The sequence below is a fragment of the Numenius arquata genome, chromosome 20 (genome assembly GCF_964106895.1).
Source record: "Numenius arquata chromosome 20, bNumArq3.hap1.1, whole genome shotgun sequence".
Classification (NCBI taxonomy): domain Eukaryota; kingdom Metazoa; phylum Chordata; class Aves; order Charadriiformes; family Scolopacidae; genus Numenius; species Numenius arquata.
This window is the reverse complement of record NC_133595.1, coordinates 3,652,556-3,679,392: the sequence shown is the minus strand read 5'-3', so window position 1 is coordinate 3,679,392 and position 26,837 is coordinate 3,652,556. Positions and strand designations below refer to the sequence as shown.

General features: G+C 49.3%; 3 protein-coding genes across 6 annotated transcripts; 1 reads left to right on the top strand and 2 right to left on the bottom strand.

Annotated features, from left to right (window-relative positions):
- Positions 1-8,239: 8,239 nt before the first annotated feature.
- Positions 8,240-12,540, bottom strand: FBXO2 (F-box protein 2). The gene is made up of 5 exons (XM_074161638.1): positions 12,271-12,540; positions 11,014-11,140; positions 10,819-10,914; positions 10,329-10,464; positions 8,240-9,899 (listed from the first exon to the last, which is right to left on the bottom strand). The coding sequence occupies exons 1-5, from the start codon at positions 12,518-12,520 to the stop codon at positions 9,765-9,767; spliced, it is 744 nt and encodes a 247-aa protein (XP_074017739.1). The 5' UTR covers positions 12,521-12,540; the 3' UTR covers positions 8,240-9,764.
- On the top strand, positions 12,374-18,357 carry LOC141473986 (F-box only protein 6-like). Of its 3 annotated transcripts, none has more exons than XM_074161637.1 (6): positions 12,374-12,471; positions 14,354-14,703; positions 15,314-15,440; positions 16,121-16,216; positions 16,553-16,688; positions 17,401-18,348. In XM_074161637.1, exons 2-6 carry the CDS (start codon positions 14,445-14,447, stop codon positions 17,545-17,547), a joined length of 765 nt encoding a protein of 254 aa, XP_074017738.1. In that variant the 5' UTR covers positions 12,374-12,471; positions 14,354-14,444; the 3' UTR covers positions 17,548-18,348. The 3 variants fall into 3 exon arrangements, with proteins under 3 accessions (XP_074017738.1, XP_074017737.1, XP_074017736.1); XM_074161636.1 differs by lacking the exon at positions 12,374-12,471 and adding an exon at positions 14,225-14,265 and having other exon boundaries at positions 14,380-14,703; XM_074161635.1 differs by lacking the exon at positions 12,374-12,471 and having other exon boundaries at positions 14,289-14,703; positions 17,401-18,357.
- A 619-nt stretch (positions 18,358-18,976) lies between these two features.
- Positions 18,977-26,500, bottom strand: MAD2L2 (mitotic arrest deficient 2 like 2). Of its 2 annotated transcripts, none has more exons than XM_074161639.1 (9): positions 26,398-26,500; positions 23,278-23,329; positions 22,916-23,034; positions 22,280-22,351; positions 21,298-21,398; positions 21,081-21,175; positions 20,902-20,975; positions 19,761-19,853; positions 18,977-19,488 (listed from the first exon to the last, which is right to left on the bottom strand). In XM_074161639.1, exons 1-9 carry the CDS (start codon positions 26,458-26,460, stop codon positions 19,447-19,449), a joined length of 711 nt encoding a protein of 236 aa, XP_074017740.1. In that variant the 5' UTR covers positions 26,461-26,500; the 3' UTR covers positions 18,977-19,446. The 2 variants fall into 2 exon arrangements, with proteins under 2 accessions (XP_074017740.1, XP_074017741.1); XM_074161640.1 differs by lacking the exon at positions 26,398-26,500 and adding an exon at positions 25,776-25,852.
- Positions 26,501-26,837: the final 337 nt, after the last annotated feature.

Here is a 26,837-nt window from a genome sequence, read left to right as displayed (position 1 = left end):
TCGGACACATAACAAGCCTTTCAGCTACTTCCTGCCACCCAGATGTGCAGCAGCGATGTGCTCGTGGGGGAGAGCTTGTGTGGATCCCCATCTGACACCAGCTGGGTATGGTTATTGAGGGAGGTAGACCTTGGCACTGATGGGGCTTGGAAATGAAATGAAATGCCATTCATTTTGCATGCAGGCAAAAAGCACGGTAAATGAAAGGATTAGATGGAGTATGCGTGAAGGGAGAGCTCTTGTCCTGATCAATAATTTAAAAATTCCCAGGCAAGTGAGAGTTAGGGCTGCATGTACAAAACAGTTATTTGAGGCTTTTTTTTAAAAAAAAAAAAAAAGCATCAACAAACAAAACCTTCCAAGGAGCTGTGAGAAAGACTAGTTTGTTTGGATTTACTGGTTGTACTTGAGCTGAAAGTTGCAGTTAAACATAACTGGATGTTTAGTAAATAAACTGCATTTATAGGAATGCATTGTTACTTTTATTCAAATTGCCTTAAACACTGTCCATATCACAGTAGCATAAGGGAGAATAAAAAACTAAGCCACATCGACTTAGAGGAATACTGTCGTACTGAAATCAGAGCAATTCAAATGCTTTTTCTTAATGTATGCTGGTTATGTCCAAACTTTTATTCCTCATGGCCACGTGTGTGTTGGAGGCTGTATAAAGCGGTGGACAAGGCTTCCTCCTTGGGGAGGAAATGTTCAGAAAACAGGGCTGTGGGCTTGGAATTCTTGGCTGTACTCACAGGCTTCCCGTGTGACTCCCAGCTAAGGCAGGCTTATGCCTCTGCCGTCCCTGTGCTAAAATAGGGATAATAGCTCATGGAAGGTAATAAAATCTCCTGGCAGTTCAGAAGCATGTGGGTGTATCATGGCCCTCATTCCTGGAGCAAGCACTGTCTGTATACAGATGAGGAATTAATGCATCCCATGTGGGGTTTTTTTTTGGTTAAAAAAACCCAAACTTGCTTTTCAGACTTTGCCTGCCTGTATCAAAGCCTCTTTCCTCACCTCTTTTCCATCCATACTGAATCCCAAACTCTGCTGTGTACAGAAGCACTGACCTTGATAGCAGTCCATCAGTAGCATCTCCTTTTCTGTAAGGAGTGTGTCGAACAGTAAGTACAGCAGCTTCTCATTTCTTTGAGCTGAAATGCCCAATGGCAACAAATCATGTAACTTCCTTTGTGTTTCTGGTTTTCCTCATAGTCGCTGCTACCATTAAAATTTCTAGAAAAGAAAGAAGCCCTCTGCTTCTTCAAATGTACCGTGATCCCTTTTCAGCACCCCACCTGCCCTGAGCATAGCCCGTGCTGTGAGGAAGTGGCCAAGTGGCATCAGTGAGTATTGGTGTTCCTTGCTGTCTGTGAAGGGCTAATTTGAGGGGTCTTAGCTCAGATATTCCAGCAAACAGTTCCCAGTGGTGTCATCTAGGAGCTGTTGTGTTGCCTCTGGGGATCCCCAGAACCAGGTGTCCACTTAGCTGCCCCAAATGAAGTGTCAGAGACTTACAAATAAGAAAGAAAGGTCTTATGGTGTGTGCTGCTCTGAATCCCTCCCAGGCAGGAGTGTTCCCCTGCCTCTGTCCACTTCTCTCTAGCCCTCTCACCCTTGAGTGCTGTGTTTCTTGGCTTTGATGCCCGTTGCTGACCAAGAAGAGCTGCCTTGTACTGGTTATTACGCATCCTGTCGCTGCTGGGTGTGCTTGAACTTGACACAGTCTCCGAGGGTGCAGTGGGAAACACAGGTTGGAGCTGTGTTCTCTGCTCTCCTGAGCCCTGGTTTCCACTGATGGTGGGTGACTGCGAGTTTGTGCTGTGCGGGATGGGGCACAAAAGCATCTGAAAAGGGCGACTGGGGCTGCTGCCTGATTATTTTTTTTTTTATATGTTGCTTAGAAACCAAACTCAATATTACCTAACTCCACCAGATCTGCAGTGCAGAACTCATTGCACAAGGGGAAAGGAGGTTTTTTTATTTTTATTATTATTTTCTACTTTTTTTCCTTTTACAAGAAATAACTCACTTTTCAGCTGTTGGAGAAGGTAGTAATTGATCTAGAGCTTTGCAGCTTGCCTTCTGGAATGGTTTTATTCTTAATGTAGGAATAAAACTCTGTTAGGTCAAATACACAGCAATAAATACAAGAAGCACATTAGCTTTAATATATTGGATTATTCCACTTGGTGGTGACGGGGAAAAAAACAAGATTTAATTCCCCTGGCAATGCAGGCAAAGAAAATCGCTTTCCCTACCCATTTTTTTTTTTCTGTTAAGTCATTTTTGTCTGTCAATGCCAGTGCTGCAGGCTTTGACAGGGTTTAATTTTACTTTTTTTTTTTTTTTTTTAACCTGGTATGAATGTAGGAAGTATTTTCTCCAAGTAAATTGTCCACAAATTCACTCCATACCTTTTATTTCTAGCTGGTATGATGGATTCCTTCCCTGGTGGGATGTGGGGAGCTCTCAGTACAGTCAGAAAAGGGGGGATTGTTGTAAACTGGCAGGGCAGGGCAGCTTTGAGCTTCCCTCTGCTGTTGGAGTGGGGCAGTGAGTTCAATGCAGCCATTCCCCTTCTTCCAGGCACATTGGTGTTGGTTTCAGTTCCTACCCTGAAGCTTCCCAGCTCAAACTAGGATTTGCGTCTCTGTGCCAGCTGTTTTCGTGATGTACCACCACCCTTCAGTGCCATAACATCTGTTGCAACTTTCCTGGTGTCCCACAGGCTAGTGGTGGCTCGGGGCTCCCGTGTGGTGGTGAATGTACCCAGCAGGGCATGAATTTCTCCCAAGTGACGTGCCTTACACTGCTGAAGTCTTTCATCCAATCCCATAGTCAGTCCTTGTGCCGAGCCTTCTCTCATTTTCTTGGGAGACCAATGACATTGGATCCTTTTCCTACAATCCCTACTTTTTCCCAAATTTCTATTTTATATCAAGAACAGGACAGATGAGAAGAGGCAGGAATGATCCCCTTGCTTGTCATCACGGCAGACAGAGGTAGAAGGTGGCTTTGCTGTGGACTAGGCAAATAACAGAGAGACTACAGCAGAGATTTAGCTTGGGTAACAGAGAGGAAACATCTCCGTGTGATGAAAGACTGTAAGAAAGGATTTGCAGGGGGTAAAGCCTTCATAGCCAGAAAGGCTTGAAAAAAAAGTAGATCAGTCTGTCAGGAGTGATGTACAGGTGGGAAGGGGGGTGCCATTCACAGGAGAGAGGGCCTTAGAGTAGGCAAGCCTGGGTTGTGTAGGGGGTAGAGTGGGGTGTGTGTGTTGGTTTTAAAGGCTCTCCTGTGTGCAAATTGGCAAGAGAGACCAAGGAAAATAGCAAGGCAGGAGTCTCCATGTCATGGAGACTCCATGAGTCTTTGCAATGTATTCATCTGTCCAGGCAGAGTTATCGCTCCAATAAGCAGGGCTCCTCCACCAGCACCTAGATTCTATCTGATTGTATTTGTCTAAGACGAGAAAGACTTCACAATAATCCTGCTGGCAATTAATTGGCTTTTGTTCAGCAAGAGTGAACAAGATCTCATCTTAATCTGTTTCATTATTTCTCCTTGTATAGCACAGTGAACACAAGATTAGGTTTAATTTACAAAAAAATGCAAAGTCATTACTCATATCTGGATCAGGATTTTATCTGCTTCGTTTTGCAATGCTTCATGTGTCAGTATTAATGAGAGGAGCTGCATGGTGTGTGGTGAGGTGGAAATGGCACCGCTTGACTTCAGGACCTTTTGGAAGGATTGCAAGTAGCAGAGCTCTGGTATCATCCTTCCTCTATCCCCATCTCCTGCCCTTCCTCAGAGAAGAGGCTTTGTGCTCAGGAAAACTAGCCTCTTCCCACAGGGCAGTGGGCCGTGATGCTCTTAGCTCTCATCTCCTTGCTCCTTAGGCAGTAGCAGCCCTGGGTGTACAGGGAAGAGAGCTATAGGAAGCCAAAAGGAAATGTGGGGTCCATGGCGGTGCCAGCCAGAGGCAGGTCTCCTTTGACACCAGGTGAGAGGCTGGGCCATTTCCCTATGATGGTCAGTGTCTGAGGACATCAGGGTCCTGACAGTGCAGGAAGGCCAAATTGGTGTTTCTGAAATGCTCTGGATGGCTGTGGGCATGTGCAATGCCTGGGGGTTTATCTGCCCCTGAGCATTGCTCGTACAACCCATCCCACTACCCAGTCCCTGCCAGGCAGCTGGCTCAGGAACCAGCTCACAGCATGTTCCCTTCCTCTGGTTCTTCTGAACATGGTACCTACATCTGCAATATGCTCAGTGGGAGGCGTCTCACTCCCTGGTTAGGACCAAGCTCCTCCGGCAGTTAGATGCGTTCCCCCACGATCCATCAGTCCAGTGAGCACTCTTAGGATTTTATTGCAGCCTCTGCCTTTCTGGGAACACTGATTGCGCTGTGGTTAATGGGTCTGCACAGATAGCAGCTCCAGATGAGTTGCTCTAAGTGTCTGCAAGGCATGTTAGCCAAGGGCGTGTGTAATATAGCAGGGACTCTTGCCTTGTTGGGGAGGGCTGTTGAACTTCCCATGCAAGGAAGGCAGCAAAGTGGCTGCGTGTGCCTGAGCGCAGTATAAATGGGGATGCAGACAGCCCTGCTGCTCTGGGTGGGATTCTTCTGATTCTCATGGGCTGGATTAAGAAAGAAGATACTCTGCAAGGAAGGGAAAGTTACTAATTTGACTGATACTCTTAATAAATCAATGCCCAAGGATAGTGTTGGGCGAGTTGTGCTGCTTCCAATTGAATTTGAAAGGCAGGCCTTGATCTGTGTTCAGGAAAGCTTTCGCTGCTCTCTGATTAGTGCATTACAGTTTAAAAGACTGCCTGCATCCAAGGCAAGTGTGCCATGAGTGTCTCTTGCCCAAGAGGCAGCTGTACTTCCAAGATGCATGGGGTGTCCCAGATGGCAGGGAGAAGTGTCAGGGTCTGTCACTCAAAAGCCGCTCTGCAAACCATGACAGCAGGCACTTAACAGGGCAAGAAGAAGAGAGAAGAGGAACTTGAGCCAAAGCTGCAGCCGGAAGAAACGAGGTGCAGTGATCAGAAATGCAACACTTAGTGGTACGCTTACAACTATTCAGCATCTCTCTCGGCGTGGGAAGCAGGAGCTCGGAGCACCCGTGGCTCCCCGGGCTCGCTGCCTGCAGCCCGAGTGCCCTCTGCTGTCACCGCGGGTCCCGGCAGCACTGGGGCGAGCGCTCCCTTCCTTGGCGAGAGACCGGGGCCGGTGGCCACGGGGGGCATTGGACATTGCCCCTGCGTGGACCGCGGACAGGGCTGCGCTCAGAGCAGTGTCCTTTGGATGCTGCCAGCCAGCTGGAGCCCAGGGCTGCTGGGAGGAGAAAGTAGAGACAGTTACTACAATCTTTTACTCCACTGCAATCTTTCTCTGCGTGAGACAAAACTCTTTTCCTCAAAAAATGAGGGAGGCTGATACTTAGCCCAGAAGCGTGCATGTGTACTTTCTTAGCTGTGTCTGGCTTTTCTATTCCTGTGACATCTCTTCCTCACACACCGATCTTGACCATGCCCCTTGTCTATCCCGTTCTGGTTTGTCTGGGTACCTTTGCTTTACCTGCAGGATGCTGTGGAAGGAGCTCAGCTCTCAGGCGGTAATTATACTTTCCAGCTTCCATGAGACTTCCTAGTTGAACTCTAGGAAGCTGTTCTCTCTGTAACTCCAAAGTGCCTCCCCAGTAGGAAAGCATCTTCAGGCCCTTTTTTCCCTAATACCTAAGGGTGGTTGCTGCCCCATGGACATAAGGAGGAACTAGCTGGATGGAAGGAGAAGCAGGAGGTTAGCTCAGTGCCAATGCTCCGCACCTGTGGACTTTGCCTTTTCCTGAGGTATCTGTATGGTGCAGGACAGCAATGAAGGAGGTGTGGGAATGGCTGTGTCTGAACTGCCAGCGAGGTTTGTGTGCACGGGGGATGTTTCTTCATTAGTCCAGTGTTTTCCAGTTCTTTGGAGGTTTTCTACCCCTGACAGGCTTGTGGGCCCAAATGCAAGGATAAGTCACTGGCTTTCCATCCCGTTTGTGACCATACTCATCTCAGCTGCCGCTTTAGGCTAGAAGCTTCTGTTGCAGGTGGGGCTGATGTCCTGCTATCCTGGCTTTCAGGAGGTGTCATTCCCAACCTTTGCAAGTTCTTTGATTTAGGGGGAATCAGTCTCCTAAACTATCATCCCTTTTACAGCTGGCTAGAACAGCTGGGCTGCAAGCAACAGGGAATTGTCAGATAGTTGTCTTTTTTTTCTCCCCCATCCCTCCCATCCCCAGTCTTGAATGCCGGGTGGGGGAGCAAACTCCTCCATCTGTCCACAGTTCCCCCAGGTGGGTAATAATAGATGCTTCATATAGAAAAATTCAATTAGACTTGACAAGAGATGTATGCTAGAGCTTCCTTGCCAGGGCCCCATCTTGCTCTGTTCTGTTCCTCTGCAAGAGACTTGCTGTAGGAGCTGTTATGAAAGGAAAAACCCTTTTAAGTATAATGGCATTTCTAGCCAGGACTGGTGGGCTTTGTAGAAAAGAAAATTACAGTGGGATCTTGCACAACTGCAGCCACTGAGATGCAATTGTCTACCTAGGACATCAGGTGCCAGCTGCAGAGAGCAGGAAAGGGCTGTGTGAAGTGCTGTGTTTAGGGCTTCTCCTCTTCTCCTAGTGCCTCTGAGTATTAAAGCAGCCAGGGTAAGAGGTGTGTTCGTGCCCATGTCTTGGCCAAGAAGTGAGTCTTAAACTCTCTCTCCAGTTCTCATCATCCAGCAGTTTTGTTCCAGTGTGGGGTGTTTCGGTGGATATTTCCATTCCTGGTTCAGTGTAGCTCACCACTAAGCTCAGTGGTGGCCTGCCCCAGAGACGGCTGTGGTGCGCTGTGGTTTGTGCTAAGGAAATAGGAGCTCATTGTACAGCTCTGGTTGCCATGTTCAGGACTGGGAGGAGACCCCTTTTGTGTGCTTTTGATTTTCTCCAGCGTGAATACTTCAGCGACGCTCAATTTTTGTGGTTTAGTGTTCAGATTTCTAAGTACTCTGAGTCTGGGTGATGAAAATATCGGTTATAAATTGCTTGGGGACAGACCTCTTCCTGCCTGTACGCACACATATCTGCATTGGTCATCAGTGTCCCCAAGAGCTACTACGTAGTGTCACACAGCTGCCTGCTGGTGTTGGCACAATAGAAAGCAGAAGGAACCCCCATTGAAGCTCTGTGTGATAAAGCCCTTCAATAGCTGGGAGCTTTAATACAGCTAAACCCTTTGTTACAGTTGCCCTGACTTTCTGTAATCCTATGAAATTGCATCCTCTCAATTTCCATGAGTCTGTAACATGTGAGGCCCCATTAACCTCCTGCGCTCTGCTCGTCTTGGACAGATGAGTTGACATCACCTTGGAATTGGATGTATGTGTATGACCCTGACAGCTAATGTGAACATCGGCCCTGCTGGAATGAGGGTGGGGGGAGTGTGGAGGGGGGAAACCGAGCTGCTGGGGAGGCTGTATTTAGAAGTTCAGCCTAGATAAGCCTAAAGTGGGGACCATGCCCTACCCTGTATTTACAAGGGACACAGTATCTGAAGGCTTAATCCTGGGGTTTATCCTGACTCTGAGATCCTGGCTTAGGAAAGGTTCAGTTTAACAATTGCATCACGATGTGGAATATTGATCCCCTCGTTGTTACTGATTCCTTAGGGACAGACGGAGGCCTCATTTCTTCTGTGGGGCAGAGGATTGGGAGTGAGTTGAATATTAACTAGCAACGTTTGTCAGCTTCATTAAAGGCTGTGGTGAACAAAACTGCCTCGTGTGAGCGTGTGCAGAGGTAACAGAGGGGGAAGAGTTAAATTCTGAACTAGTGCTGGTCTCTCCTGGGTCAGAACCAAGGCTGAGCTCACAGTAGAGTTATAGTTACAGATGACCTGGAGGGCATCTATCAGGGCTGGACTGTGTAGGAGCCTTCCCAGACCTTCTCTGTGCCTTGCATGAATTCCCACTATGTTTTAAGTGCCCCTCTGCCTGCTGCTGCTCTGCAAACCCGTCGCCCATCAAGTGCTTCTGACAGGTTCAGGCTGCTGGGTCGGCAGCAGAGCATGCAGCTCTTTCTGGGAGACTCATGGTGTTACCCAAGACACAATGACTCCTGGTTTTGGATAGGACTGGCTGACATCACTCCACATAACAGAAAAAGCACAGGACACAAACACCCAGCACACAAGGGAGGGTCCACACACAGCTGTGTCATTTTATTATGTCTGCCTGGGCTCTGGCTTGGTGTGGCTGTGGCTCAGAAGGCCAGTGTGCCCTAGGCATCAGGTGCAGCAGTGCAGAAAGCCTGACGAAGCAGGGCGTGCATGGTGTGACCAGCTCAGAAGCTCTCTCCTTTGGCTACAGGTAATACCAGTGCACTGCGCGTGTAACGGTGCGCTTTGATGCAAAGTGGCATTCAAGTACATATGCGCTGGCAGCCCAGGAAGGGAAAAGAGACAGATGGACACAAAAATATAAGTGCCCGTCTCTCTAAGCAACACCAGCTCTATTACAGGGATGCTCTTCCGAGAGGACTGACTTGCAGGGACAGGCTTGGCTCAGGGAAGCTCAGGTGTCTGTGTTCAGGATGGTGGCTGGCAGCCCTGAGTGATATCAAGAGGCACTAGTGGGAGTACGTATGAAGTGCTGTCTTGTCAGTGAGCATATGGAATGGAGGCAGACGTGTACTTTTTGCAGACGTTGTTAGTGTAGGCAGGAAGAACTGAGATCAAGTGGGGCTAACGACAGCTTTCTGCATGAAGAGTGTCTCCTACCTGCAGAGCCATACTGGAGGACCAGGGTGCTTGTTGCATGAAGCATGCAGAGGCCAGGAAGGGGTAGATGAGTTTGTTTTCATTTGTTCCTGCTGCCCCTCAGTTTGCTTCTAACCCACTTCCCTAAGTCCTTGTTGTCTCTCTTCCAGCAATTGCTCTCCACTGCCATCTGTTTGAAGGAGCCAAATGAAGGCCCAGGCCTTCAGGCTGCCCAGGGTTGGACATCAGAGATGTTTCGGTTCCCAACATTTTGCTTGATAAATGGATGCTGGGAACAGTGTAAGAGAAAATGATCCAATACCTACTGCTTTGCATTGTCATTCCTAAAGATTAAACTAATAGCACTTGGCAGCCAGGCTAGAGCTCCTATGAGGCAAGTATAATGACATCTATTGTTTATAAATGGGAGAAGCTAAGGTTCTCACTGCAGGTCATGGAAGCAGTTGATGACAAAGATGAGAGGGCTCTGGTTTCCCTGGTATGTTCTCAAACACAAGGTCTATGCTTTTCTTTCTTCCTTTTTTTCCCCGCTCTTTAACTTCCAAAAAATATGCCCAAACTACCGCTTGAAGTTAAGGGGTGCCCAAATCTGGGAAGCAGGCAGGAGAGGTGTCTAGCTCAGGCTGGGTGCTAGGGGTTAGTGGCTTAGGAGAGAAGTAAAGTCTGCAGGATTTTCAGGTGATCTCATGTCTGATGGAGAACGTCAGTGCAAGCGGGTGAGCCTGAGACTCATGTGGTGCGTTCACAGCTCTATTAGTGTTCTTTGCATAGTCCATTTGAAGAAAGATGGGTGGTGGCCCCTGGCATCTTGCACGTGCATTCATATGCAGAAAGGTTGTATGCTCTACAGCCCAGAAGCAGCACCATGAAGAAACCATCCAAAGGCCATGGGATGCCCTGAGGGAAGTCAGCTGCAGCATGCAGGCCCCAGTTCAGCACAGCTACGGCTCCACTGTCACGCTGCTGTTGGTAACGCGTACACCATACCATCCCTTCCAGAATAGTGTGTCCTGGCCACCGTGTTCAAAGCGGACAAAGCGAACCCCCGGCCCGTAGTTGGAAAAGGTGTGGGAGATCTTTGGGGCAAGAGACAAAATGGTTGTTGGCAAGTGTCAAACCACCATGAACCTACCCTTCCTTAGTGCACAGAGCCTTCAGCCCCCCCGCCCGAGTCACACCTACCAGGCTGGGTAACAATGAGGACATTTACAGTGGGAGTGACTGGAAGGAGCTTTGATCCCATTGTTGTTCAGAGGCCATTGAACCTCTCCCAGTTGGGCATCTCCTTCATCTTACACCTGCAGCGGTGGCTCAGCAAGTTTCCAAGTTTTATGTAAGGTAGCCTCACATTAATAATCCTGTTCAATCACAGGGTCATGGCTGCACAGAACACATGACAGAGCCTTCTCCTCCTCCAGGAGAACTCTCCTGCTTCTCTCTGCTTGAAAGTAGTCCCGATTCATGCAGGTTGGGTGTCACCTGCTGAGCCCACAGCTGTAACTCACCTCAGTCCAGTTGGCGTCACTGTCCTGTGGGATGGCAACAGTCTCGCTTTTGTACTCAGCCAGAACATCCTCGTTCTCTGAGAGCAGCTTCACACAGAGCTCATAGAGGCAGCCGGCATCACTGCGTCCTGCATACCTGCAAGGAGATCCAAGCTGCCAGCTTGTGTAAGCTCGGCAAAGAGCCAGAGCATGCACTTGCATCTTGCTGAGTGTGGGCTCTACCAATCTCATCAAGTTACTGGGACGCTGGTTTGAGGTGGAAATCTGTAATGGTTCTTACCCCCATCCACCACTTCCCTTCATTCACAGCAGGAACCTGGTCTTTAGAGGCCATACGCACCAAGTTTGAAGCCCATGGGAGCTGCTGGTGGGTCCGTAAGCCCAGAACCAGCCCTGTCCCACATCTGGGGGATGTGACAGCTGAGGTTTTAAGGCCCAGTGCAGGTATATGCCCTCCCTGCCTGCCTTCTGAGGCATCCTCGCTACTTACCAGTCTCTTACCACGATTTTAGGCTGGGTTGTGTCCATCAGCTCTTCCCAGTAGCCCTCAGCCCTGAGGTCAATGACCTGCGCCTTCCGACACCACCTGAAACACGAGATGTTAATTGGTATCACAGTTTTTCTCCTGGGACTGAGGGAACCAAAAATGTCCCCTTCCTTGAGTAAGAGAAGAAAGCACCCTTACTCATAAGATGTGACAAAGTATTTATGGACTTCTTCACTAGGGAATTCTTTTCCAAAGTCCCCAGGGAGCTCTTCAATTTTCCAGCCATCACCTCCATTCTCTACCTCTCCCCAGTGCTGCAAGTCGTCTGCAGGTGGCAGAAAAGAGATTTGGATGAGTCTTAATTTCTGTGGGCCTGGGGAACCTGACCTTCTCCTGCTGGACCCTTTCTCTGGCTGGTGACAGGTATGCTGGTAGATGCAGCACTAATTTTGTATGAAGATCTATGGAGATGTTTGTTAAGTAGAGCTCAAGCAAAAAACATTTAGTCTGGTTGAACTTTAATAGTAACAAACTTTAACATTCCCCACCAAAATGGCTGTGCATGTGTGTGTTTATTTAAGAAAGTATTCCAGCGAAATTATTTAGGTATTCTGAACCGCGTGTCAGCACTTTCAGTGTCATAACATGGGAATAGCCTGGGGAGAGATGCTGATTGCTTTATTTCTACAGTTTCTAAATTGCTGAGTGGTGTTTCTAGAAGCAGTATGGCCTTAAACATTGGGCTTCTCTGGTCTTAGCCAGAGGGAATGTGGCTGTTGGAAAAGCTTGCAGAAAAATAAGCTGTAAGCAAAATGGAGAAGCTGTCTCAGTATTGCTTTGGTCTGTGATGTGTGAAACGTGTTTGCTGCTGCTTGGGTTGTGAGGCTTGGTTACTGCTGCTTATTGCTAAGGGTCTTGTAGATCTGGCAAGTGAAGTTCATCGACTATCAGAATAATGGCAGATGGGGTTTGAGCGCAGCTCTGTAACATGGGATGTGGTAAGGAGGGTACAAACAGGACTTGCCTGAGCTGCTTCAAGGAAGGAAGCCTGAGGTGCCTGGTGAGCCAAGGGCAGACTGGCTCCTGAGTGGGGAAAGGCTTGATCTTTCCTGTCCTGGGTTGACAAGAACCAATGTGGAAACTCAGGTGCCACTACCATCACTGGGACAGGGGTTCCGCAAAGGACATTTATGTGTCTCAAATGTGACTTGTATCCCTGCAGGGGCTTATATAAGGTTGACGTCAAGTAGAGCCCTTTGCAAAGGCTGAGTATCAAAGGCCTTCATGCCCATTAAATGATATGACCACATGCATTAAGCGATTTGACTGTTGGGCAAGAGGAAAATGCTGCAACCTGGTGGCAACTAAGACCTCTTTTCAAAGACTGGAGATGCCCAGTTCCCAGTGACTGGTCGCCTCTGTGAAATCTGGGGGCTTGTTATGCTTGTCTCTCACCTTCACCACATGGGTTCCTGATGAGATTCTTCCTTTTCTTACTCAGGAAGTAGAAGTTTTGCCAGTTCTCTGCATTCTCCTCTGACTCTGCTCCAGTGAGGCCTTCCTGCTGACACTTCAGGATCCAAAGCGCGGCTCCATCGACCAGGTTCTTCCACTGGCAGCAGACCAGGCGGCACGCCAGCACCAAATCCACTGCAGGTATGGAAGCCAGGATTCTGATGAGGACTGCTTCAGGGAGGGACTCCATCCTTGGGCCAGGCTGGATGGAGCTTTCTGAGAGAGAAAGGGGGAAGGAGGGGTGACACAGTGGTCCTTCAGACATGGGGTCCCCCACCCTAGGTGATGTCAAACACTGATGCATTAGAAAAAAGGCAAAATAAGCATGTTATCTGAAAGCACGATTTTGGGGACACAGATTACTTCCTAACCTCAAGCCCTCTGACCCCTATTAAGTTAATACCCTGTAGCATGTGAGCAGATCAATATTTTATGTTCTAAGTGAAGCTCTCAGTTAAATCTATTCACAAAATGCAAGGGATTGACATCTGCAATTGTGGACAGTTTGTCAGCTTCCCAGACTGGAACCAATCCTTCCAGAAATCTCTGTTGCTGCAGAAATCAGCTTCTTAGTAATGACTTCCTCTGCAGAGGCAGGTATCTGGGTGTTTGTTCTGCCTCTAAGAACAACCCTGGTAACAAACGCTGCAGAGCAGTACCCAACTATCAGTAGTGAGCATCTTGGCAACCACATCTGCAGTGGCTCGTTCTGTATCTGAAAGACTTTCCCTCAAGGGGCTGGCACTTAATTTCCTTAGTCATGAGTCTGGATGAAGCATAGGTCTGAGCACAAGAGAAAATAACTCAGCTGATACTCTCTAATATTCCTTCTTCCTATGGCCTTATAACCTGAGCAATTAAGTCAGAAGCGTGTATTTTAACCTCAAGTGCTAATTCTCCATGCTGACTCCCAACAGCTCTCTGCTGCCCTGAATTCTAGGGCCGGGTGCTGCAGGAGTAAGGACAAGATGAGTGCGCAGATTCAGAGTCCCCATGTCATCAGTGTGGGACACACTGTGACACTGCTTTTATCCCAGCTGAGACTGCAGGGAACTGTCTAGATGCAGCCAAACTCCTCAGGAGTGAGTCACTAAGCCTTGGAGAGCACTAGGAACAAAGCAGGTGAAATATCCTGACATGCTGCTTGATGAAATACAGCAGTGCTCAATCTGGCAAGGGAGGGAAGAAATAGGCAGTCACTACTATAGCAGCATCCTGAATCTGGATGTTCCAGACGCAGAGCTGCCCTGTGTCCCTTATCTGCACTGCAGACAGGAGGAGGAAACTGACATTTAAAATTCCCTGGTTTTTATAGGGGTAGCACTGGGGACTCCTTCCCAAACACACACCTTCCACCCCTCAACCGCAGCCTTGAAGGGTAAAATGTGATTATTTAAAAAAGAAAAAAGGGAAAAAGAGAGATCATGCTGGCCTCCTCCCCTGCAGGAATCCCGCATGCCTCCCCGCCCGGTGATGGAGCATTCACCGCTCTCCCCGCTCAGCCGGGGTTCCCTCCGCACTCGGGGCGGGGTGAAGGTCCCCGCCCGGTTTCCCTTTTCCACCCCGACTCTCGGTACCCTAAACCCGGCCCACCACCAGCAGACCACCCCCCCCGGTAGCGCCCATCCCTTGCCGCGCTCCGGCTCCCTGTCCCCCCTCCCCGTGCCTTCCCTTCCGAGCCCAGACAGCCCGGCAGAGCCCCTCCGGCTCACGGCGCGGTGCCCCCCGTCCCGTCCCGTTCCGTCCCCGGGGGGAGCCGCCGGGCGCTCCTACCTTGGGCGCTGCTGGGCGGGCGGCCGCGGCTCTGCAGCGGGCGGGGGCCGGGCCGGGCTCCCCCGGAGAAGGGCGGTCTCGGCGGGGCCGCGGCGCCGCCCCCCCGCCCCGCCCCGCCCGCTGCGGAAGGGCCGCGCCGCCGCCGAACATCCGCGTCCGGAGGTGGGGCCGGGGTCGGGGCCGGGGGGGGGATGGACGGACGGAGGCGCCGGGGGGGCGCGGTTCGTTATGGAGTTATGGGAGTAATTAGTGCAAACTCTTGCTTGTTTCCCGAAGCTCGGCGCTGTAGGGGCCCCGGGATTTTCCGTCGCGTAGCCCGGCGCGGAAGCCGTCGGTCTGCCATGACAACCGTCCTGGACCTCCCCGAGGATGTGCTGGTGGAGCTGCTGTCCCTGCTCCCGGCCCGGGACCTGGTCCGCGCCTGCAGGCTGGTCTGCAGGCAGTGGCGGTACGTGGTGGACCTGACCACCCTGTGGAAACGCAAGTGCCAGCGAGAGGGGTTTTATAGGCAGAATTTGGACAGAAGCGTCACTGACTGGAAGATCTTCTACATGCTCTGCAACTTGAAGAGAAACTTAATCAAAAACCCCTGCGCCGAAGGTTTGTTTAATTATTTATAGTAGGAAGCTAAGAGTTTCCTAACAGTCAGAATGAGTCAGTGTCTTGCGTTACTCAAGTGCTGCTGGACTGTCCGGCTACTGATGGATCTCTGCGGGGTCAGATCCACGAGTAAACGCCTGCGATAAAAATACCGTGGGTAGATGAAGTTCTGGTAAATACATATCTGTGGTTGTGACCAGAAAAATCCCTGGAGTGACTAAGGCCCAGCGCTGTGGGCAGTGACGGTTAATTTGCACAGCAATATGCTAATGAAGCTGTCGGGTGTTGGGATTAAAGACTCAGGCAGCTGGGGGACTTTTGTTGTCAAAGACGTGATTAATACGATTACAGTAATTCTACTTTATTACTGATTATGAGTTTCTGATGTGGTCAGAAAGTTGGTACCTATTGTCCGAGCTGCTGACAGCCACATTAAAAGTAATGGCAACGTAAAGTAGGAGTCACTTCCAGCTGTAGGAAAAATACAGTGGAAAAACTCATCAAAGCAGGTTCTGAGTATTGTGCTGTACCCGAGACTGTAGCAACAGCAGAGATACTGCTGGAAACTGAAGGGAGGTCCTAACGCTCGTGTTGGTATCTACGTTTTTAGAGAAATTTCGGCACTGGAAACTTGATAAAAATGAAGGAGATAAATGGAAGATTGAGAATCTGCCTGGAGCTCATGGAAATATGATGCCAGACCCCGAAGTACACAAATACTTTGTCACTTCATATGGGTAAGAGCTGGATTCCAGTAACCTGGAGCTGGAAGACCTGCTTCCTCCTGTCTGTCTGAAGTTAGGCGGCTGGAGGCGGGTCACTGAACCTTGGCCCATGGGTGGGCAAAGGAAGGAGCTTAATTAACCTTTTATACTAGTTAGTCTAAAGAGACAGGTGCGCTGCTGAGAGAATCGCAGCATGTGCTAAACTCCTCTGTCTCTGCCAGGAATTCCCTGTAACTTTTTTATAGTCATGATAACCCACACGGGATCTCTGCTTCTCTTCTACCAGAGGCGGTGGGCAAAGGTTAAGTAAGCTAATTATGTGTGCTTACCTGATGAGGTCAAAGCTCTGTAACCTCTAGGAGCGGTAGGTGTGTCTGTCACGGTAACAGCTTGCAATAAAAGCTGTCAACAGCGGGGGATTAACTGCTTTTACATCCATTAAGCAGTAGTTTCTTGTTCAATATATGCTGTACACGTACAGGGACCCCTCTTAATCCAGCTTTTATCTGGGAGTGAAGCTGATCACTTCCTTGGTTAGTTCTGGCTACAGAAAATGACGTGCCTTGGCCATGTCAGCCTTGTGGGCCTTCAGGTCTGGGTGGGCTTTTGGTAAAACTGTCAGGCAAAGTGTGGACGCTAAGAGGGAAGAGATGTATTTTGTGAAGGTGTAACTATTTCTTTTGCTCTTGCAGGCCATGCTTCAAGTCTCAACTCATTAACCTGCAGAAAGAAGGATACTGGAATCAGTTGATGGATGAGAAACGGCCTGAAATTGTAGTCAAGGACTGGTAAGTGTATGCACTGAAAACTAGAATTTCTGGCATTGGCCTAGAGCTAAGCTAGGCCTCCGGAGCTTTTCATGTTGTAAAATTAGTTCTTTATCCTTTGGGAGTTGTAGCTCTTGAGCAAAGCATGAGCTAAATCTGAGTTTATTCAGTGGGCTGTAGAGAGGTGGCAATGCTGTGACGAGCAGGACAGCTGGAAGCTTTAGAACTTCTTCATAGCTGTGGGGATGACATTCCTTTTCCTCTGCAGACAGGGATCCCCTTGGATACTAGTTTTGAACACTAAAGAAAAACTGAATGCTGTAGATACAACCCTGCTCCTTGGTTACTCCCCTCTAGGTATTCTGCCAGGTTTGACTGTGGGTGTCGCTACGAGCTGACAGTGAGGCTGCTTTCTGAAGACTACATTGTCCTTGAGGAGTTCCACCCCGAGCCAGTGGTCATAGAGCAGTGGAGTGACGCCATGTGGAGAGAGGTGAGCAGCAGCCCTGGGGGCCGTAGCTTTGTATCAGTGTTGTGACACTTGAATCCTGCAAGTCTTACCTGGCCAAAAGTCCCAAGTGGACCTTCCTTCTCTGCTCCTCAGTGTTCTCTACTCAATATGAAAGGTAAGGAAGTCCTTGCTGTTGACAACGCTGAAGACACAGTACTGCTGTGAGAGCTGTGTTCATTTAGTAGGTGCCCAGGATTCGCTGGAGTATCCCCTGGGCTCCTGTGTCATTTTAGCTCAGTCTCTTTAATTGTTTCTGGTTTTTTACTTAAGTTTTTGTCTAAATAACTAAGTCCAAGAGCACAGTTCTTGTTTTTATTGCATCAAAAAGCTTTGTTTTAGAACTACAGCAGGGATGTAATTTGAAGTGTTGCAGACATTACTTTTCTTAAACTGCCAAATGTGTTCAATTAGTTTGGCTGTAGATTCCCCATTATGTTGTTGCTTATGTGATAAACACACCCAAGAATCAAGCTTAATGTTATGTTTGACTTGGGGAGGACTTCAGGGCAGAAGGCTGAATGAGAGAGGCTTTTTACCCATCCGTCAAGAAAGGATTATGGTGCACTTTCAATTAAAGATACCTTAGAATGAATTTTTCCTGAGACCAAGACTCACATACTATAGTTGTTTGAGTGTCTAGGTCAGTACAGGTTTATTTAGGCAAATTAAGAGGAATTTTCTTCTTTCTCTCCAGATCTCTCACACCTTCCAGAATTACCCACCCGGAGTTCGTTACATCTGGTTTCAGCATGGAGGCCAAGACACTCAGTTCTGGGCAGGATGGTACGGGATCCGAGTGACAAACACCAGCATCACCATCGGACCCATGACACGGTTATGAAGGCACAATAGAAGTGTCTGCTTTTACCTCAGGACTGTGACCGGGTGGTCTCAGGTGCACTTATTTCTCTGTACGTCCCTGGGTGGGTGTCCTGGCTTTGTCTTGCACAGATGATCTCAAGTAGAAGCGGCTAGTTCTTCTCGCAGCAGAACTCCTGCAGGCCCAGCCCTCTGGAAGGACTTCTGTCTTCCTCTTTCGTTCTCTTGTACCATGGATTTTACTGCAATTACTAGTGCCCTTCCACAGGAGGAAGATCAGGACAATTAAATATGACATCTGTCTTTTCTACTTATTATGTCCTTGTGCTACAGCTAAATGCTTAAGTCTTAAATAGAAAACCTTTCTTTTTTTGTTTATGGAACTTACAAAAGAGAAGGCTAAAATGTTTCATTTCAGATTATCAATGCTGTCCTCAAGGGCTCTGCTACAGAGACTTATTTTGTATAGTATTTTCCTGTTTCATTTTAATTATGTATAAAAACATGTATCTTTCACATCAGCCCTTTCATAAGGGAACTGTCAATGCTTTTTCAGAAATGCTGTGTCACTAGTACTTAATTTCTTACCGTTTCCGTAAGTCTATGTGATCAAAATGGTATATACCTTCCCTGTCCCAATACAGCCCATCGTTGTTTGAATAAACAGCTACAGAAAGAGGAGATCAGGAATCCCGGAAGGTGGTTACCTTACAGCATAAGTGCCTTTTGATTGTGCTGGGCTTTCTCCATGCTGCCTTTTTACTCCCAGAGTATGTGGTTTGTACTGAAGAGTCTAACCCTATATAAAACGTTAAAGCAGTGCAAAACCTGCATCTATAGTATACTTGCATTTTTTTACTGGGAGGAAGTAGAGAGGTACTACACTGTCTTATCAAATTGTCTGAGCAACAAGCTCAGCTCAAATATATCTGAGCTATATAGGCTGCCCAGGGAGGTGGTGGAGTCTCCTTCTCTGGGGACATTCAAAAACCTGCCTGGATATGTTCCCGTGCAAGCTGCTCTGGGTGGACCTACTTTGGCAGGGGGTTGGACTAGATGATCTCCAGAGGTCCCTTCCAACCCCATGTGATTCTGTGATACTATAAACCACATCTCCTACCCCTGTATGCACAGAGCCAATACTAAGGCCTTCTTCCATCTGCTTCGATAGGTGTAGGATTAGTGTTTCCCTTGTCTGTTCTGCGAGGAGTAGGACATTTGTCATGTGTCCTTGCTGGACAGACCAACTCCACCTTGCTAATACCACTTGTGGGTGAAAGCTCTCCCATGGAAAGGGGAAAGACCGAGGTTGTAATAGCCTCTCGTAGGAACTGACAGATCCCACACGTGTGTTCCAGGAAAGGTGTGGAATGTGGTGGAAGCTCCACAGGAAATAAAAATACTTCCTTAGTGAAGGGGGGAGGCTGGTTTGGACAGAACTCAGCCTAGTTCAACTGGAGTAAAACTTCATATTTATTGAAGACTAGTTGGGACAGTCACAGTGGACAGACACTACATAAGGCCTCGCTCACCTTTAGTACGAGTCCATTGCTGTAGTGGAGCACGTAACAGATCGCTGTGTATCGCTACGATGTGCAATGGAGATGCCCTGTTGAGGTGAGAACTGGATCTGTACAAAGCGCTGACTGCGCGCTGCAGCGGCCACGTCCTGCCCCCAGGGACTGGCTGTAACAAAACCTACACTCACTCTCTCACACGTGAGCGTACAAGGGAACAGGCTCTGGCTCCACATTCCAAGTCAGTTCTATATACAGTGGTAAGAGCACTTGAAATCGAGGCAGCAGCTGCTCTACATTCACCCGGAAGGCCAGCTGAAGAGACGGTTATCAAGGTATGGTTTGTGTTGTATCTTATTCCACTGGAAGATCAGATGAGGCTTGAAGGCAAGGAAGATTTGGAATCAGGTGCCTTTGTGGGCTCGCTCTTCTACATACAGCTGCATCTGGAGGAGAGAAACAAGCATCAGCTCCCTTTGACATGCAGGTAGGTGAATGGGGGAAAAAAGTCCTCAACAGGCTAAAGAGGAGGAGTTTGTACCTTCCCCCATAACCAGGTTTCCTATTTTATTATGAGGAGTCTTGCCCTGTTTTCATTAGTGGCACAGGCTACTGCCCAGCAGTATTAAAATTGTCACCCTAGAGAAACTGCAGAGCTGGCATCAGAGTAGACAAGACTTAGAACTACATGCAGTTTCTGGCACCTCTGGCACCTCACCTTTAAGATGTCAGATGTCATCGTTTTCAGGGGAATGAGCCGGGGATCGTGCATGTGCACATCTTGTTCGTCAGCGAGGATCCACGGGAAATCCTAGGGGCAGGAACACAAGGTGCTTTATTTGCAGAGAGGCTGGCAGAGGCTGTAAGGTGAGCCCTGAGCTCGCTCTCAGCTCTAGGTCAGCGTTAAGTGAATGAGAAATCTAGTGGCTGAGGGAAGAAACGGGTAACTCAAGCCTTTCATAACAGCAAAACTTAAAACATTGTACACTTGGCCCTGAGACTCAGCATAATTATCTTTAGTTACAGCATCAAACTATAACATTAACCCACGTATCCCAATGGTGACATCTCACTTCTTTAAAAGATACACTCTTAGCTGTCGTCAACTAGCACGTTCTATTCATTACGCCAGCGTTTAACTCCAAAATGCTTAGGCCATGGACTTATTTCTGTTCTGCCTTGTAAGGTGAAAGGTTGGCCGACTGTACTACTGGTTTCCATGACTAAGCAGTATAGAGCAAACTTTCCCCTTGCAATAATTCTGTACTTCACTAGCTTGCTGTATTGTGCCTTAAGACACCCAAAATAAATTGGCTTAGGGGAAAAAAGTTTCCCTGCACCAAAGCAAGGATTCTGTAAAAAAAAGTCTTGCTTTAAAAAGCGATCTGCACGTGCTTTCCTGCAAGAAAAAATATATTTGTGCACTCAAACCCCACTAGTTTACTTGACTCTGAGGCTTCCTCGCTACTTATAAAGAATCAGCCATCCAAACACAGTGGATGTGAAGCAAAGGCGCTTTTTCTGTTGTTGTTACTTAAATTCAAGTACCTGCTCTCTATGCTAGAGTACTTCTGAGTGAGTGAGCAGGCACTGTGCAGTGAGTGTTGTTACCATCTTCAGGTCAGGCGTTGAAGCAGCTTTTGTCTGCAGTTGTGGCTGGTGTGTGAATGTGCTCGCTCACCTCACTGGTGTAAACCATTTTAACATGTGCAAAGCAAAGCTGTGAAGTGCATCACGTGAAGCTAATGTATGCGTTCAAAATACCTAGTGGCCTTAACCTCAGAGATGCCAAAAACTAATTTCCAGTCTTTGCTGCTCTGCAGGTTGCTCACTGTCAGGGAGCCAAAGCTCTCACCCACCTTTATCACCTGGATCTTTTCCATGTTCCGTGTGGCAGCCTCCCGTGTGTGAACCAGAACCGTGAAGGTGCAACCTGCAAGAGAAATGGTAAGCTCCAGATCAGGGGACAACTACCAGAGGACGGGACACCACCTACTGGTGTCACAAGTCAAGCAAGGCCGTGCATGGATGTGTTTACCCGGGGGATTGTTGTCAAGCACAGCATCGCACACGCTGATCTTCAGGATGAAGGCACGCAGTAACTGCTCCACGTGGGACAGCAGGGACTCTGAGCTGTTGGGGAGACAGCAGTTGTTACTGGCGTGCAGCAAAGTACCGGGGCCTGGAGCTGCTTCCGAACACTGCCGCAGAGACAGGCATTGGATGCTACAGGCAAGCAGGAATGGAAACTTTACCTAATGGAAAGAAGAGGTGGCTGGGTGATCTCGAAGACAAATCTCTCCACAGGGTGGTGCTCTTTATCCAGGATTACAACTACGACTTTCTCCACATCATTCTGCAAGAACAAAGATCGAAAAATACCTTCCTTAAAACAATCTGTCTCTGCCCCCAGTCTGCTTCATGTACTGCTGATGAAGTGGGAGTATGCTGAGTTGTTGTGGCTCACAGCACTAGCAGTTATCCAAAGCTTGAACACTGACAGATTATTATTACCAATCAGAAAAAAATGCTTTTACAAAGCCATTTCTTGCTAGATGTCGAACTGACAGCTTATCACTAAGGCCAGGAGAAATGAAGTGCACCAAACAGTACACTTCTCTAGACACTGTTTTGGAACAAAGGAGGAAACATACAGCTATCTCACTGCGTTGCTCAGGAACGGACAATGACGAGGAAGTTAAGATAAGCTTAGACCGTTGGCCAAATACAGCAGCTTTGTACTATTGCAACGTAAAACTGACCTCTTTCCCGTCTCTAAACGCGCATTAAGGTTGTCTGTAAAAAGCAGAGAATGCAAAATCTGCAGTTTCTTATGGACACACTTTTCTCTCACAAAACCTGGAGTTCAAACCTACCTTTTCTTGCTGGCTTTACAGCAAAGCATTCAAACTCTTCTGCCAGATGGGTACTTAAATGTATTCAAAAGCAGAATGTTAAGTTAACATGTAGGATGATGTAACTGAAGAGATATAGCTGTGTATCCTCACGTGCATGTATCAGATGTAACTAAATGCCAATGATCAGCAGTAAGGCTGGGCCTTAACTGCAAGGCAAGGTTATGGATGTTAGTTTTATTTTTATTAGTAGCTTTATCAGCTCATATATTGTGTATGATAAATTTGTAAATAAATTTTGCAATGAAGACAGTATTTCTGTTTTATTTTCTATCAAAACCACTTGCAGTACTTTCTGGCCCAGTCCCCGATACGATCTTACCTTCTCGAGCAGCGGCTTTACGCAGTGCAGCGTGTCCTGGATGTACTGATTCAGCTCCGGGTGGCAGGACATCTGCAGCAAACACAGGGAACGGTCAGAGCTGGGTTCTGATGTGAACCAGGACAAGGCTACACAGGGAGATCTAAACAGAAGCACCGATGTTGCAGAAGTGCCAATGTTACAAGGCACTTGAGTCGTGCTTCAAGTAGAATTCTTCACCACTAAGCTGCCACTTCAAACCAGTAATTCTTGCATGGAGGGGTTAATTAGCTGAGGCAGATCACTGTACCCACACAGTTGTAGTATATCGGGAATATATACCCACAATAGCATATCAGGAATAGCATATTCCAACCATCTCTACTTCCTAGGAAGCATGCTTTTGTGTTACCTTACTGCACATAGCTGGGGAAGCCGCCTACTAGTGCTGTCCATGATCTGCTTGTTCCATGAGTACTGCTGTATCCTCAGCTACGAGGCTGCTTTCCCTTTTGACAGGAACTAAATTCTCTTCTAAAATGAGTTTGCACATTAAAACAAACTCTGGAAGTGATTTAGTTTGTTCTGGTGCGTGTTGACTGATCCCAGCTATTTCGCTTCTCCACGCGGCTGTCAGCTTCCAGGACAGTCTCCTACCTGGACAGGTACATTGTACTTTTTCCTCTTCTGAAAGATCCCAATAGGGTAAACTTCTCTGACATACAAGATAAGGTGAACAGCCACTTCCAGAAATTCTGAAAGAACATCTGCAACCACTGAAAAACAAAAGTAAAGGATGCTGAAGTAGGGAGGGGTGGAAGCACACACAGTAATACCAGCTACTCATAGGAATTATTATTTTTTTTAAGGTATTTTTCCCTGAATAAATTTCACCTGCTTCCCCTTAGCTGCAGGAAGCTTAGGGACAGAGCAACCCTCCAACTGTGATCTCACAAGCTCATGTCCAACAAGAAGCCTTGCCAAGCCGTACCAGTTTGCAGCGCAGCACGACACATTACCTTGCCCAAAGTTAAGGTCCTGCCGCGTGAGAGTGGTCATCTTTCCCAGAACCTGGAAGTAACCACAGAAAGAATGTTTACCCTCTGGCTCCTGTGTTATTAATATAGTCAGCTCACGGAGCCATCCACTTCCATTGTGGCCCTGAGCTCAGACCCCAAAAACCTGTCCTCTGTGCCTAGTCACAAGCATGTCAACACAGCCACGACAACTCCGCAGGGCCCACTGGGAAAGGTTTAACCACCCTCCATAACCAACATGTCATCAGAAATCACCAGTACTGCAAAAACGGAGGACAGTAGCATTGCTGTGTTCTGGCCCACACCTCAGATTGCTCATAATTTAATTCCTGCTTTTTTTTTAATTGGTTTTTATTAAAAAAAAAAAAAAGTGAAAAATCTGTCCAGTTCACAGTTCTTCACTGGCTCCCTCCTTTTTTGATACATTTTGCTAGGACTGGAGAACTCTCTTCCTAAGACGTAAGGAAGTTTAGACAATCACTTTTTAGTAGCACAAGGAACACTATTTTTTTTTAAAGCCACACAAATGTTTCCATAACATACTAGAACATAAATACACCTTTTCTAATCCCTATATCCTATTACAAAGCAAGAACTGGTCAGTTTTATGGGTTTATTCCCACACCACCACCACGAAGCATTGCTTGTTCAGGCATCTTCCTGCATCTTCCACCGACACTACACAACACAGGTACCCAACTGCTGTCCACTACCAGCAGCTTCAGAGCATCTTCCTCCAGTGCCAAGGAAACCAAACCCTGCACAGCTGCATAATTCAGTTAACATGGAATTTGTCACACAGAATCATGGAATATCTTGCGCTGGAAGGGACCCATAAGGATCATGGAGTCCAGCCTAAACCATACGACTAAGAGCATGATGGTCCTTGAACTCTGCCCGACTTGGTGCCCTGACCACTTCCCTGGGGAGCCTGAAATTTGTGACAACTATAACTGGCAGCACATTAGACAGCCATTAGATACCATGTGCCAACAATCAAACAGCAGACTCTGGGGCTCAACTTTCCAACACCTTTCCTTATACAGTGAAGAACACGCCTTACACCTTTGCTTAAAATTATGTTGTGTACACCATTTTCTATTGCAAATTTTGTTTCATTATTTTTATCCATACTCTCCGCACACATGCAAACTCTAACCACTAATAGCAGCAGTTTTTTGTTCATAAACTGTGTATGTCTTTAAATGCCTCCAGGTGCACCCTGGCTCCATCAGTAACACAGGTGTCTCACGCAGACCCCTGATGAGCCACAGACATTCCAATCAGTTCTTTAGCCACTGATTTTCAAGCTGCTCCAGCTGCAACAAACCATGTTGTCCAGACCTACAAAGAATTACTTCAACCTTCACAAAATAGGAAGATATTTTCCTCTCCCTTTTTAAATCAGAATCTTACCATTCTATACAAAGACTTCCTGGAATATTAGTGACCTGCTACAATAAATAGAATTAAGATACTTAAGCATCTCTCCAGCACCTCAGCTGCAGGGACTCTCAAATTTGTACAAAAGATCTGTATCACAGTGGCATAAAGAATGTGTGTTCTCACGGAATCACGGAATTATCAGAGTTGGAAGGCACCTCTAGGGATCATCTAGTCCAACTCCCCTGCTAAAGCAGGGTTGCCCAGAGCACATCACTCAGGACTGCATCCAGGCGGGGCTTGAAAATCTCCAGAGAAGGGGACTCCATGACCTTTTTAGAGGTTTATGTTCATGTCCTCACCTAAACATCCCCCTTTCTTAAACTGAGGCCCCAGTGGGGCAACAGCACCCCAAGAGACCCACCCTTAAACGCAGTCACAGGCCTAAGAATCACACATTGCATGCTCTCTCAGCTTCAGGCTTGGAGTAAATGACTGGAGCAACGCTGCAGTTAATTGCCTTTCATCTGTTCATTTGAATTTCCTGTCCTATATAAGCTCAGTTGCCAGAAAAAGCCACCCCACCTTCCCACACGGCACCGAGGGATGGCAGGGGAAAGTGAGGAGGGGTAATTAGGGAAGAGAAAGCCTGCGCTTCCTTCGGGCTGCTTTCTAGAAGCCAGCAACCCCTTACCGCAGGAATTCCAGCAGGGAAGCACAGGAGGCAGGGACAGCAGGCCCTTAGTAACCCCCCCAACCCCACCCCCCGCCATCAGAGCGCCCGTGTCTGTTACCGGGGCCCCGTCCCAGCCCACAACGGCCAGCCCAGGCCTCGGGCACCGGCCTGCGCCGCCCGCTGCACGGTCACGGAGGGAGAACCCCAGCGGTGTCTCTAACAACTGGGCAGACGGAAGGACAGACCTCGGCTGTGGGGACAGGGACGCGCTTCTCACCCGACCGCCATCGCCGTTACTCCGGCATTGCCGCCGGGGCGTTCAGCACCGCTCCCTCCCCCAGAGGGGCTCCCCCTCCCTCGGGCCCCCCCCCCAGCACAGCCCCTCGTTCCCCCGGTGTCCCCCCTCCCGCCCGCTCCGTACCGCTCCGCTCCGCACCGTCCCCGCCGCCGTCCCTCCCGGCCGCACGCGCGCGGCGCACAGCGCGAGGGGCCGGCCGGCGGCGCGCCCGTGTGACGTCAGGGCGGCGGGAGGCCGCAGCGCCCCCTGGCGGCGGGAGGAGCGCTCTGGGGGGAGCCGGTCCCCGCCGCCCCCGCGTCGCCCCCGCGCCCCCCCGGCCGGTGCCCCCCCCGCCCCCCCCCCGCCCCGCGGCCGCAGCTCCCTCCTCTACGGCGGGGCTGGGCGCTCGGTGCAGGGAGCGGGGGACGCTGGTCCCCCCCCGGCCCGCTTTCCTACCCCGTTACCGTAAGGCGGGGGCGCCCTGCCCGCCCCGCCCCGCCGTGCAGGTGAGCGGGGGCCCGGCCGCCCCCCCCCCCACCGGGGCCGGGCCGCCCCGCCTTTGTCTCTGTCCTTTGTCTGCCCCAGGCAGGGACCGGGGCAGGGACCGCTCCTGCCACCAGCCCCGTGGGACCTCTCACCCTGCGCTCCCGCAACCCTCCTCCTCCTTCGCACCGGGCAGCCCCCGCACTCCCCTACAGCACCCCCGCACCCCTTGCACCCCCGCACCCCCCCCCCCCAGCACCCCCCGCGCCCCTCCCATTCCCACCTCTCCCCGCACCATGCACCCCAGTCCCCCGGGATTCCCGGCGTCCCCGGTTCCTCTCCGCATTCCCCCACTGCCTTCCCCCTGTCTCCTCCTCCTCCTCCTCTTCCTCCTCCTCCTCCTCCTCCTCTCGGGTTTGAACACCCCCTGCCCCCCCGGCAGACCTGCTTCCCCTCCCGCTGCATGCACAGCCGCTGCCCTGCCCTGCCTGCCGGGCTCAGCCCAGACGGAGGAGCTGCGGACAGGTAGGCAGCGCTGCCCGCACCGCGCTCACCTTGCGGGGTGCGGGGGGGGCCGGGGGGGCATGTTCCACCGAGCTGATTTCCCTTTGCTTTCGCAGGGATTGGAGAGGACGGGGGGGGGGGCACTTTCCCACTTTCCGTGCGCCCCGGAGGAGACAAAGGCCGGGGGTGACGGGGAGACCCTCGGTGCTGCCGCCGCCG

Bases quoted from the DNA above. Each gene is read 5' to 3' on its own strand.
- FBXO2 (XM_074161638.1), bottom strand. From the start codon at position 12,520: ATGGAGTCCCTCCCTGAAGCAGTCCTCATCAGAATCCTGGCTTCCATA. The intron at 11,141-12,270 runs GTGAGAGACAAG...TGCCACCTGCAG, and splicing joins CAGGAACCCATGTGGTGAAG to ACGACTTGCAGCACTGGGGA. The intron at 9,900-10,328 runs GTGAGTTACAGC...CTTGCCCCAAAG, and splicing joins GTGACGCCAACTGGACTGAG to ATCTCCCACACCTTTTCCAA.
- LOC141473986 (XM_074161635.1), top strand. From the start codon at position 14,295: ATGGACGGACGGAGGCGCCGGGGGGGCGCGGTTCGTTATGGAGTTATG. The intron at 14,704-15,313 runs GTTTGTTTAATT...CTACGTTTTTAG, and splicing joins CAAAAACCCCTGCGCCGAAG to AGAAATTTCGGCACTGGAAA. The intron at 16,217-16,552 runs GTAAGTGTATGC...ACTCCCCTCTAG, and splicing joins GAAATTGTAGTCAAGGACTG to GTATTCTGCCAGGTTTGACT.
- MAD2L2 (XM_074161639.1), bottom strand. From the start codon at position 26,460: ATGCGGAGAGGAACCGGGGACGCCGGGAATCCCGGGGGACTGGGGTGC. The intron at 23,330-26,397 runs GTGGGAATGGGA...GGTTACTTCCAG, and splicing joins GGTGCATGGTGCGGGGAGAG to GTTCTGGGAAAGATGACCAC. The intron at 20,976-21,080 runs GTAAACACATCC...TTTCTCTTGCAG, and splicing joins GCTTGACAACAATCCCCCGG to GTTGCACCTTCACGGTTCTG.